Genomic DNA, 13,060 nt, shown 5'->3' with positions numbered 1-13,060 from the left:
TGTGTGTGTGTGTGTGTGTGTGTGTGTGTGTGTGTGTGTACCAGTGTGTGTGTGCACTAGTGTGTGTGTGTGTGTGTGTACCACTCTCCCCTATACACACACAGACACACACAGTGAATTACAGGCAGCGCCGGATGTGAGTGACTGGAGGGGGGGGGGCGGGGGAGAGAGGAAAGGACGGAGATCCAAGCAGGCGGCTCCACCGCCTCCCCCTGCCCGCCAGCGACTACACAGCCACCATTGCCCGCCCCCGCGCCCTTCTCCCGCACCAAGGGGAAGGGAGCGCCAGAACAGGAGGCACAGGTACAACACCATTCCCCCCCCTTACCACCTCCTATCCAGGGCCGCCAACAGAAATCATGGGGCCCGGGACAAATGAAAGAAGCAGCCCCCCCAAACCCATAGCGCACCCCCCCTCGAACCCATAGCGCACCCCCCCCTCGAACCCATAGCGCACCCCCCCCCCCTCGAACCCATAGCGCACCTACCAGGAAAAAATATCTTTTAGCACGCAACTTTTACTTAACTGTTTTCTTATTGAGATATAAAAATAAACAGGTTGCATTGTAATGTTTTTTTCTGTATTTTCAACAAAAGACATGTGACTGCCTGCCTGGGTGGGTGAGTGGGTGGGTGAATGACCGTAGAATGACAGTTGGGTGAATGACTGTGGTTGGTTGGTGAATGACGGTGGGTGGGTGAATGACGGTGGGTGGGTGAATGACGGTGGGTGGGTGAATGACGGTGGGTGGGAGACAGTGACTTTGGAAGACAGTGACTGGGTGGGAGACAGTGACTGGGTGGGTGGGAGACAATGACCTTGGGAGACAGTGACTGGGTGGGTGGGAGACCGTGACTTAGACAGTGACTGGGTGGGTTGGAGACCGTGACTTAGACAGTGACTGGGTGGGTGGGAGACCGTGACTTAGACAGTGACTGGGTGGGTGGGTAGGAGACAGTGACTGGGTGGGTGGGTTTATATGACAGTGAACTTAGACAGTGACTGGGTGGGAGACAGTGACTTTTTATATAGAATTTGTAGTGACAACTGCGCTCCAATGCTAGATCACAATAGGATTGTAGAAAATGGAATAAGGCTGATAGGAAATAACCATCTCATACAACCGTACACGAAACGCATAGGAGGTTGCTCTCCTCCGTTTGTTGGATGGAATTTTTTCAATAAATTATTTTCTTTAATCCTGGGACCCACTTCATTGGATTGTGCGCCAGTTCTCTCTTTTTCTGGGTGGGTTTATATGACAGTGACCTTAGACAGTGACTGGGTGGGTGGGAGACAATGACCTTGGGAGACAGTGACTGGGTGGGTGGGAGACCGTGACTTAGACAGTGACTGGGTGGGTTGGAGACCGTGACTTAGACAGTGACTGGGTGGGTGGGAGACCGTGACTTAGACAGTGACTGGGTGGGTGGGTAGGAGACAGTGACTGGGTGGGTGGGTTTATATGACAGTGAACTTAGACAGTGACTGGGTGGGAGACAGTGACTTTTTATATAGAATTTGTAGTGACAACTGCGCTCCAATGCTAGATCACAATAGGATTGTAGAAAATGGAATAAGGCTGATAGGAAATAACCATCTCATACAACCGTACACGAAACGCATAGGAGGTTGCTCTCCTCCGTTTGTTGGATGGAATTTTTTCAATAAATTATTTTCTTTAATCCTGGGACCCACTTCATTGGATTGTGCGCCAGTTCTCTCTTTTTCTGGGTGGGTTTATATGACAGTGACCTTAGACAGTGACTGGGTGGGTGGGAGACAATGACCTTGGGAGACAGTGACTGGGTGGGTGGGAGACCGTGACTTAGACAGTGACTGGGTGGGTTGGAGACCGTGACTTAGACAGTGACTGGGTGGGTGGGAGACCGTGACTTAGACAGTGACTGGGTGGGTGGGTAGGAGACAGTGACTGGGTGGGTGGGTTTATATGACAGTGAACTTAGACAGTGACTGGGTGGGAGACAGTGACTTTTTATATAGAATTTGTAGTGACAACTGCGCTCCAATGCTAGATCACAATAGGATTGTAGAAAATGGAATAAGGCTGATAGGAAATAACCATCTCATACAACCGTACACGAAACGCATAGGAGGTTGCTCTCCTCCGTTTGTTGGATGGAATTTTTTCAATAAATTATTTTCTTTAATCCTGGGACCCACTTCATTGGATTGTGCGCCAGTTCTCTCTTTTTCTGGGTGGGTTTATATGACAGTGACCTTAGACAGTGACTGGGTGGGTGGGAGACAGTGACTGGGTGACAGTGACTGGGTGGGTGGGAGACAGTGACTGGGTGGGTGACAGTGGGTGGGAGACAGTGGCTGGGTGGGTGACAGTGGCTGGGTGGGTTACAGTGGCTGGGTGGGTGACAGTGACTGGGTGGGTGACAGTGACTGGGTGGGTGTCAGTGACTGGGTGGGTGACAGTGACTGGGTGGGGTGACTTACCTTGCCGCCGGACGCTTTCCCCTGCTGCCCCCGATATCCCCTGCTGCCCGGGACGGGAGGTGGGCTTGGGGGCTCGGACGGGGGGCCGCGGGAGGTGGGGCCACGGGAGGTGAGCTCAGGAAGCTGGCCATGGGGGAAAGCGGGCCGCAGTAGGAGCTAGTACTTCCCCCTCCGTCCCACGTAATGTGTGGGCCGCAGAGGAGCTGCTACTTCCTCCTCCGTCCCACGTTGGGAGGGGGGGGGGTTTGAGGGAGCAGGCCCTTCTTGCCCTGCGCAAGCGCGCGCGACCGCGGGGGAATCGCCGCCATTTTTTAAAACTTGAGCGGGGCGGAGCGGGGGAGGGGGGAGCGGGGGACAACACCGCGCGGCCAGCCTCGCTGCGACCCGGCAATTTTGGTTCCGTGGCCCGGTGCCGGGTCGCGACCCACCAATTAGGAAACGCTGGCTTAGATAATTGCATTGCAGTAAATTAAATTAACTGCTACGTTTAGTAAAATATAACAAAAAAAGCTCTGTGTGCTGTGCACGCGCATAGTAAGTGAAACTTCGTGTGTTGTCAGCATCATATAAAGTAACAAAAATATTATTACTGCTTAGAGCATGAGTAAATTTGATTGGCGGGGTCATGTTTATTGGCAGCAGTACCAGCATCATGGATGTTGAGCGGGTGGGGGAGCTCACAGGGGTGGGGGGGAAATAGGCACATCATTCAGGGAGGGGGGGAATAGGCATATCATTCAGGGGCAGTGTTCGGCGCATCAGTGGGGTGTGTGCGTGCGGGTGTCAGAGTGTGCGTGCGGGTGTCAGAGTGTGCGTGCGGGTGTCAGAGTGTGTGTGCGGAAGAGTGTGTGTGTGTCAGTGTCTCAGTGTGTGTGTGTCAGTGTGAGTGTGTGTGTCAGTGTGTGTGTGTGTGTGTATGTGTATGTGTGTCAGTCAGTGTGTGTGTGTGTCAGTCAATGTGTGTCTATCTGTGTCCTGCAACCCCCCCCCAGCACACTTGTCCTCCCCCCAGCACACTTGTCCTTTCTCTGCAGCACCCTTATCCTGCCCCAGAACATTTTCCTGTCCCCAGCACCTTTCAGCAGTCTCCCCCCCCCAGCACACTTGTCCTCCCCCCAGCACCCTTATCCTTTCTCTGCAGCACCCTTATCCTGCCCCCAGAACATTTTCCTGTCCGCAGCACCTTTCAGCAGTCTCCCCTCCCCCCCCCCCAGCACACTTGTCCTCTCCTCAGCACCCTTATCCTGCCCCCAGCACATTTTCCTGTCCCCAGCACCTTTCAGCAGTCTCCCCCCCCCCCAGCACACTTGTCCTCCCCCCAGCACCCTTATCCTGCCCCCAGCACCTTTCAGCAATCTCCTCCCTCCCCCCCCTCCCAATTTCTACCAGATCGCGGCATGGAGGCAGTGGCGGCGGGGGGAGGGAGGCAGCGCGTCATAGTCAGCTGGAGCCGGCTCGGAGGTGAGCGCTGCCTCTTCTGATGGTGCTGCGCACTCAACCCCCCCCCCCCTTCCCGTTACCGGAGCAGGAGCCGTTCCACTCGCTATGGCGTGACAAAGCCCGCCTTATTTTGCGTGACGTCACAGCCGAGCCGGAGTTCCATTGGCTGTCCCCATGATGATGAGCGCTGCCCCCAGGTGAGGTGAGGACGCTTCTGAGGGCGTTATTCAGTCAGTGGGACACAGGGAAGGGGTAGGAGGGAGGGAGGAGAGATGCTGAGCAGCGGCTCACTGAGTCCACTTGGCCCACACCCGTGTCCCGCTACACCTTTCACTCAAAAGCACCGGAAGCTCTGCGGCAGCCATCTTGCTACACCCATGGCAGCGGACGTGTGGGGGTAACGGCGGCCGTTAGGAGCGGCGCCGGCGGCTATCGCCGTCGCCGCATGTCACAGCGGGTGTGTGGGGGAAGCGGCGGCCGTTAGGAGCGGCGCTGGCGGCTATCGCCGCCGCCGCATGTCACAGCAGGCGTGTGGGGGGAGGGGGAGCCGTGACGTCACTTCCGTTTCACATTTCGCCCCCAACTCTCCCGTTTTACCCTATCAGAATAGGTGCCACTAAAGAAGTTTCACTTCAAAAACAGGCAAGCGGAAAAGCTGCTTTACATGTTTTTGCAATGCATATTGCCTTAAATCCCTATAGCATAATTTGATATACAACTAAAACCTGCATATACTAGAGAAAAGCATGTCTGTTGTAAGATCGCAGCCCCATCAGGTATATTTTAAGTTTGAATTAAAACATTGTATCAGTATAACTCTATTCCACATAAATTTAACATTTTAAATATGTAATGCCACGGGAGCCCAGGACTAATACCAGGGATCAATATCTCCAGACAGGAACACGGGAGTTTATAAAATTTATTTACTGGAAAAAATATCCACAACTGACAAATAAATAGAAAACACACATACTTACAATTCCCCTGTTCTTCTTTTCGCACGTTGCTTGGTTTTCAGCCATGGGACCAGCACTGGAGCTTAAGCTAAATCTTGAGTTAGTTAGGGGTCTCCCTCCCACATGTTTATACCCTTAGGCCTCGTTCAGGGTGCTGGCTTCGGGGGCAGGGCGTGCTGACGTGCGTGCTGCCGTGAGCAACAAAGTATTCAATTTGAATACTTGTTGTCAGGGTAGCTACTGCCCTGCCTCCGAAGCCAGGAGTTGCTGCTGACGACAGCTTCAGTAAACGAAAATTTTGTTTCTTGGAGCTGAAGCAGCGTCACAGGGACCAAGGCAGCCAATGAAATCATTCTTCAGAATGATTTCATGACTGCAGCTTGGATACTTTACCCTGCCGTCTGTAGCCCCGCCCCCTCCCCAACGCTGAAAAGTCTGCTGGGGGATAATCACATGTCGCCCAGCAAACTCCAAGCACTGCCTCCCGCACGCCCCCCCTCCGAGTCCTCAGCTGCCTCCCTGAACGAGCCCTTAGTCCACCATATTGCAACATTCAGGGCCAGTTGCTGCCTGCGTGCCCAGGCGCACTGATTAGTGGGTAGAACTGCAACATTACATTCGAAACAAACTGTTAAAGGAGAAGGTCACAGACAACTTGTTTTTTGTTATTTGTTCCTTTGAGGAGGTAATTGGAATTTAGACCAGGGTAATACAGTTGATGTGGTCTACTTAGATTTTGCAATGGCTTTTGATACGGTTCCACACACAAGAGGTTGGTGAACATAATAAAGCAAATTGGACTCAGTATAAATAGATGCATATGGATTGAAAACTGGCTGAAGGATAGAAAACAGAGGGATATCATAAATGGAACATTGTCTGGTTGGGCTAAGGTCGTGAGTGGACCATAGGCAAGTACCCGTACCCTCTTCACTCTCTTATCCTGACCCTGCTACGTTCACGACTCTGCAATCCGGACCCACCCCCGTGGCTTAGGGCGGTGGTTATATATATTCCCCACCTCGGCCTCGCGGTTCAGTCCAGGTTGCAGTGATCAACCGTGACACCAAGAACCCGAGTTTGCTCTTACATATTTGGGTGTGCAAACGACGACAGTTTTGGCGACGGAGGATTGAATTCCAAAAACACATGGACTAGAGGAGACAGACGGCTCTCACTGCAACACTCAACTCTATGATAATCATTTGACAAGAAAGGCGCCTTTTGAAATGCCATTAGTTTAAAACGTTGAGTGTTTCATGAGGCCATGAATGTCTCTATGAAGTCTAGTCTGTGTGATGGAAGACCGATAATGAGTAGGTTATTGTAAGAATCAATTTATTAAACCTGTATGGTCTTAGTGGTCTGTGTGGTCTTAACGTAAATCTGCAGTTATAATCTGTGTGAGGATAGCATAATTCTGTAGTAGTTTGTGAGAATAGCATAAATCTACAGTGGCTATTAAAATAGGTAAAATCTGTGTGGTACAGTGTGGTGGATAAAATGGGTCAAAAGAATTATGTTGAGGAACTGGAGGATCCCGAAAAAGGAACTTCAAATTATATTAAAGTCCTAATTTTTTCCCCCTAAAAGGTGTTATTACTGCTGTATGTACTTTAACCATTGACTGGACACAAATTAACATAGCAGTGGACTCCCAACATCTCTGGCACTTGGACCAGAGGATATGAAGGATTTCTATAGAAATAGACAACTGACCGGTCATTAAATAAGGTAAAGGCGCCTTTTGAAATGCCTTTAGTATAACTTGGAGTGAATTTATGGAGGTGTGAAATCCATCCGAAATCCATTCGAAGACGGCATGGCCATAAAGTTATTGATTATTATTCAGAAAATCTGTGTGGTATATATAAAGTTAAAAGAAAGTTTGAGCTCGTGAACAAGCTGGTCTTGATATGTGAGGAAGAACTGATACATGGGAAATAGATTTAAATTGTAAGAAATGTCCATTACTAGGGTTGAAAAATCAGTATTTTGAATTCCAAAGTTGTTGCAAAATTCTTAGAACTATATCAGGAATCCAAGAAGTAATTCATGACTTTAAAATAGCTGCATCCCACAGCACCCTCCTCCCTCCCTTTCATTGAAAATCACAGAAGAAGTTATGTCTGTGAGACATGCAAGTTAATCATTAACCTAGAAAGAAATGGCTTGAATTTAACATATAAAAAGTAGTTTTTAAAGTAGTTCAACAGAAATGAATGTATTAATATGAAAGTATTTAGATGAATTAGAAAAAGAAAATGAAAATTCTTATTAGGTTTTCTTACAAGAATAAGAATTAAACTGTTTTTTTCTCAGCAATAATGTAGGTAAACACTGCACTAATGTTTAGTGTAGATTTTTGGTATCAATGACAAGGTACAGTATAATTTTTTAGGATCATGTGTAATTATTTGGCTATAAATCAGAAGTGTATAATTTCTGATTGTCTTATAATTTCTATGTTCTGCGCTAAAAAAAGGGGGGACATCCTCTTTAAATGTTTTTGTTTTGTTTGTAGAAAGATCATAGTAAATAGTTTCAACGCATAATTATTACATGTCGTGGAGTGTTTGTATGTCACTCTGATGGTTAATGATTTAGAATTAAAGAATAATAAGGGTAAAAATAAACCTATGTAGTATTGTATGTTGGTTTATTAGTGTAATGTTTTAAAAGGAAATATGAAATTTGGCAGTTGTAAAAAGATTTTTTTTACACCCCGACTCAAGTATAGATTTGTATTTACATTGAAGTAATTCAATAGCTCATTAACATGTGTAACGGGTATTCCCCCCACCCTATCGCATATAGCGTGTGTGCGGGGAACCTAATGTTACCTGGTGTGGTGCGTTATACCTGTCAGGCTCACAGGAGGCCTGAGCCTCCGCTAGTGAGAGCCTGGGGTGAATCTCTGGAACGTTCTCGTCGGTCAGCGCCTCCACCTATGTAGGATTCTATAGGAATGTAGAATGGGCCTAGCATAGGAACCCACCCAGAAACCACATACACCAGGGTTATGGCTAAAAGGTTTACTGAACGAGCAAATAACACAATAACATTACATCATATTGTATAGCAACACAACACAGAGTATCATACTTTAACAGTGCAACATCATCAGTATGCACAACGATATATATGCCACCCTCTGCCACTAGCTGGCAGCTATAACCTTGCCCCTAACTGGGCTATAACCTCCTTACACAGTATCCCCAAAGTCCTTGTACCCAAAGTCCCAAGAGTCCCACAACCCCACCCACGTGTGGAACAGCGCTGCCCACTAAGATGAAGTGTATAGGTGGTGCACTTGGTGACTTGGATAATACCTGCCGGTGCTCCTGCTACCAGGTGCGCAGATGACCTTTGCTTGGAATCCCTTGATCCAGGAGATGATCCAAGATGCCTCCGCCTCAACGGTGGGTGGCTCCCGCATGGAGTGATCCACCTTTATAATGTCTCTTATCTCTGCTAACGCAGAGGATGTATTACCTTCACAGCAATTGCCAGGATAGTCACGGTTCCTGGGTGGACCCTCACTTGTCTAGGTTCTACAGGACCCTGTCCCTAGTCTAAGGGGAGTCCCTGTAGTAACCACAAGCTGAGGTGAGTAGGGCCTAGCTGGGGGCTAAGGGGAGACTTCTGGCCTAGTGCAGGAGGCTACTTTCCTCCCCTCTCTGTGTTCCAGCTCCTAACTGACAATCCCTGTCTTCACACAACATTGTTGCAACTTTGCAGCATGAGAATCTGTCAGCCTTATTGGCTGTCTGGCTGCCTGTGACCAGGGTGAAAGTGCAGTCCCCAGAGGCTGCTGGGAATTGTAGTCCTTGGTGGCTCTCTTTAAAATTGGGGCCTCGTGCGCGCTGTGTAATGGCCACCGCCAACTGCGCATGTGCGAACTGGGGGATGTCCCTGACTATGGAGCGCCTCTTCTCACTCCCTGTAATGGCTGCCGTATCGCATCTGGGGCTATACTGCGCGTGCGCGAGCTTCCGCGTATGCGCAAATGCACACAAGATGGCGGCGCCCTGTAGCTGATGTCGCTGGAAGCCTCCGGTGACGCGATCACCCCTGCAACTGCCCTCACGCTGTCGCAGGTGAGAGAGAGAGAACCGAATGTCTGGGGAGCCAGAGGGGACCTGGCTACACATGTTTTTACCGTAGCACAGATTTTGTTACTCCTGGGCGTGGGAGATACTGTGTTACAATATGTAAATGATCTATTGATAAATAATAAAATATGAAGTAGGATATAAGGAAGTTTCAAATAAAGTTTTTTATATACTGTTTTAGAAGTCAGGACTGAAACTAAATATATCTAAAACTCAAACTTTTAAAAAGTAAAGTAAATTGTTTATGGTAATAAAATAGACAAAATAAAGAGTCTGATCCAATAGTGGAAGGAAGCTTTACAGATTTTTTACCCAGGCTTACTTCAATCACAGGATTGAGAATATTTGGGATATTTGTTCATTTTGTTGATTTTTCAGAGGAATTTTTAAAAGGTTTTTCAGAAAATCTAGACCTGTCTATAATTTTTGAAAGGGAAAAAGACTGAGTACAAACAGGGTAGAATTCAAATCTGTTAAATGGGGTATACAGAATTTTAATGGAAGGTATGAGAATAGTGACAAGAAATGGAGAATGGTAGGAGAGAGTTGTAGGCAGAGAAAGGTGTAAAAGAGAGAAGGAATTAGAAATAAATAGTGATTAAAAACAATAAGATTTTTGTTTTATAGGAAAGACTTCAGAGATGGTTTTGTTTTTTTAGTTGTAGCGCACGTTCCCCCACCCCTTGTGAGATAAGGCGACTACTGTGCGTGTGGTGCAATACCTGTGACTCACAGGAGTCTGAGCCTCCGCTGCTGGGAGCCTGGGGTGAGTGTAATAAATATGCTAACAGTGCCTCCACCTGGGAAGGATCCTCACGCAGTGGGATAGCCCCTCCCAAGACAATACTGTCAGTAATTGCACACAAGGTATATGTAACAGTATTTACTGATCAGTAACGTATAATAAAAAAAGCTGTGTGTGCTGTGCACGCACATAGTAAGTGAAACTTCGTGAGTTGTCAGCATCATATAAAGTAACAAAAATATAATTACTGCTTAGAGCATGAGTAAATTTGATTGGCGGGGTCATGTTTATTGGCAGCAGTACCAGCATCATGGATGTTGAGCGGGTGGGGGAGCTCACAGGGGTGGGGGGGAAATAGGCACATCATTCAGGGAGGGGGGGAATAGGCACATCATTCAGGGGCAGTGTTCGGCGCATCAGTGGGGTGTGTGCGTGCGTGTGTCAGAGTGTGCGTACGTGTGTCAGAGTGTGCGTGCGGGTGTCAGAGTGTGCGTGCGGGTGTCAGAGTGCGTGCGTCAGAGTGTGTGTGTCAGTGTCTCAGTGTGTGTGTGTCAGTGTCTCAGTGTGTGTGTGTCAGTGTGAGTGTGTGTGTGTGTGTGTGTGTGTGTGTGTCAGTCAGTGTGTGTGTGTGTGTCAGTCAATGTGTGTCTGTCTGTGTCCTGCAACCCCACCCAGCACACTTGTCCTCCCCCCAGCACCCTTATCCTTTCTCTGCAGCACCCTTATCCTGCCCCCAGAACATTTTCCTGTCCCCAGCACCTTTCAGCAGTCTCCCCTCCCCCCCCAGCACACTTGTCCTCCCCTCAGCACCCTTAACCTTTCTCTGCAGCACCCTTATCCTGCCCCCAGCACATTTTCCTGTCCCCAGCACCTTTCAGCAGTCTCCCCCCCCCCCCCCAGCACACTTGTCCTCCCCCCAGCACCCTTATCCTGCCCCCAGCACCTTTCAGCAATCTCCTCCCTCCCCCCCCCCCCAATTTCTACCAGATCGCGGCATGGAGGCAGTGGTGGCGGGGGGAGGGAGGCAGCGTGTCATAGTAAGCTGGAGCCGGCTCGGAGGGGAGCGCTGCCTCTTCTGATGGTGCTGCGCACTCAACCCCCCCCCCTTCCCGTTACCGGAGCAGGAGCCGTTCGACTCGCTATGGAGTGACAAAGCCCGCCTTATTTTGCGTGACGTCACAGCCGCGCTGCCCCCGGGTGAGGTGAGGACGCTTCTGAGGGCGTTATTCAGTCAGCGGGACACAGGGAAGGGATAGGAGGGAGGGAGGAGAGATGCTGAGCAGCGGCTCACTGACTCCACTTGGCCCACACCCGTGTCCCGCTACACCTTTCACTCAAAAGCACCGGAAGCTCTGCGGCAGCCATCTTGCTACACCCATGGCAGCGGACGTGTGGGGGTAACGGCGGCCGTTAGGAGCGGCGCCGCCGGCTATCGCCGCCGCATGTCACAGCAGGCGTGTGGGGGGAGGGGGAGGGGGAGCCGTGACGTCACTTCCGTTTCACATTTCGCCCCCAACTCTCCCGTTTTACCCTATCAGAATAGGTGCCACTAAAGAAGTTTCACTTCAATAAATATGCAACATAACACACAAAGTATAAAGAGCACCTAACCCAAACCCCTAGTGAATGTCCCAACAGTACTTTGGGTGCTAGGCACCAATACACCTTGATGTCCCTTTCCCTAGTGTCCAGCCCACCCAAAGTGTAAGGAGTAGCGCTCTCCAGTTAAATGTTGGTGCACTTGTTGGAATAGGTACCTGCCGGGTGTGCTGTTGCTGTACTTGTGATCTACGCATGCTGAAGGGTAGTCCACGATGTCTCTACCTCTCCGCTGGGTGGGTCTCGCGTGGATGGTACCACCATTAGGAATGTCCAGGTAATAGGTGTCTGGTCCCAGAACACCTTTGAACAGGAGACTGCCGTGTCCTGTCTCAGCACCGACTGCCTTACTTAATAACTCACTAACTCACTATCTTCTAACTTACTAACTTCTAAATTACTAACTTACTAACTCATAAATTACAAACTTACTAACTTACTCCTAACTCACTAACTTCTATATTAATAACTCATAAGTTACTAACTTACTCCTAACTCACATCTCCTTCCTGTCTCTCCCTCAACTGTCTTAATCTTAACTCATAATATCTCAGCCTCACTGGTTGCCTAGCAACATGGGAACTGCAGACTCTGAAGCTGTGACATACTCCTATAGAAAAATAAGGGGACTCTGGGAGCCGGGGCTATATAGTTATCAGGGTTTCTCTGTTCAAACTTATAATAGGAAACTTACTGTTTGTTTTCTTAAATGAACTAGTCCTGTCTGATTTTTGAAGAGCCGTAATTTAAAAGAGTAAATAATAAAGACCCTATCTCTCATTGGAATTCTACAGTAGATCAAGCTGCAAAACACGCTCTATCTGTAACAGCTCTCTATGTTGCAAACCCTGATGCAAAAAGCACAGGCACCATCACTTTACCTATGGTCCTGCAGCATTTTTATGATAATTTGCTTCACCGTGAAAGTGACTGGTGGGAGTCTCATGGGGCCACCTAGCTGGAAGGCAATATGTGGATTGGCCCCAATGGCTTCCTGGCTTTGCGCCTTCCTCACTATTATTTTATATTGTTCGCATGGCACATGGGATGTTCCATGTGGGAGAAAAAAAAAAGAGGGGATTATACAATTAATCAGCAGAGATTGGTGGGCGCCTGGATTGTCAAAAAGAGTGTCAGATTTTTGCCAGCAATGTGCTATTTTCAGGCAACACAAAGTAGGAAAGGCTATAAAACCTACACCGCGCAATCCTCCACCTTGTCCATAGGGCGCTTTTGTAAATTTGCAGATTGATTTTATTGAACTCCCTAGAAGTTTACATTATCAGTATGTGTTGGTAATGATTTGTACTTTCTCGGGTTGGGTGGAAGCGTACCCGTGTTTACATGCAGATGCTAAAACAGAAGCAAAAAAGTTACTGCAGGAATGTATTCCTAGGCATGGGTTGCCTCACCATATCTAGTCAGGCAGAGGGACTCATTTTACAGGACAGATAGTGCAAACAGTCTGTAAGAGTTTGGGAATTGAGTACCATCTTCATTGCTCATATAATCCACAGAATGCAGGGGCAGTTGAAAGGGTTAATGGAACCCTCAAAAACAAAATTGCTAAAATTTGTGATGACACAGGGATGAAATGGCCTGAGGTCTCCATGTGGCTCTAATGTCCATCCGAAGCACCCCTATTAGAAAATATAAGTTATCCCCTTATGAGATACTTTTGGGTAGACCAATGACAACAGGCAGTTCAAAGGAACTGATTGTAAAAGATCAC

General features: G+C 48.5%; 1 protein-coding gene across 1 annotated transcript in view; it reads right to left on the bottom strand.

The window, feature by feature from the left end:
• The window catches only part of LOC142501712 (inactive pancreatic lipase-related protein 1-like), a 148,975-nt gene extending 143,647 nt beyond the window's left edge, over nucleotides 1–5,328 (bottom strand). The window contains exon 1 of the mRNA XM_075611993.1: nucleotides 4,891–5,328. Coding sequence (XP_075468108.1) covers nucleotides 4,891–4,935 — 45 coding nt within the window. The 5' untranslated portion in view covers nucleotides 4,936–5,328. The remainder of the gene's footprint in view (nucleotides 1–4,890) is intronic.
• Nucleotides 5,329–13,060: the final 7,732 nt, after the last annotated feature.

Source organism: Ascaphus truei, chromosome 8, assembly GCF_040206685.1.
Source record: "Ascaphus truei isolate aAscTru1 chromosome 8, aAscTru1.hap1, whole genome shotgun sequence".
Classification (NCBI taxonomy): Eukaryota; Metazoa; Chordata; class Amphibia; order Anura; family Ascaphidae; genus Ascaphus; species Ascaphus truei.
The sequence above is the reverse complement of the archived record's forward strand: the minus strand, read 5'-3'. Positions and strand labels throughout refer to the sequence as shown.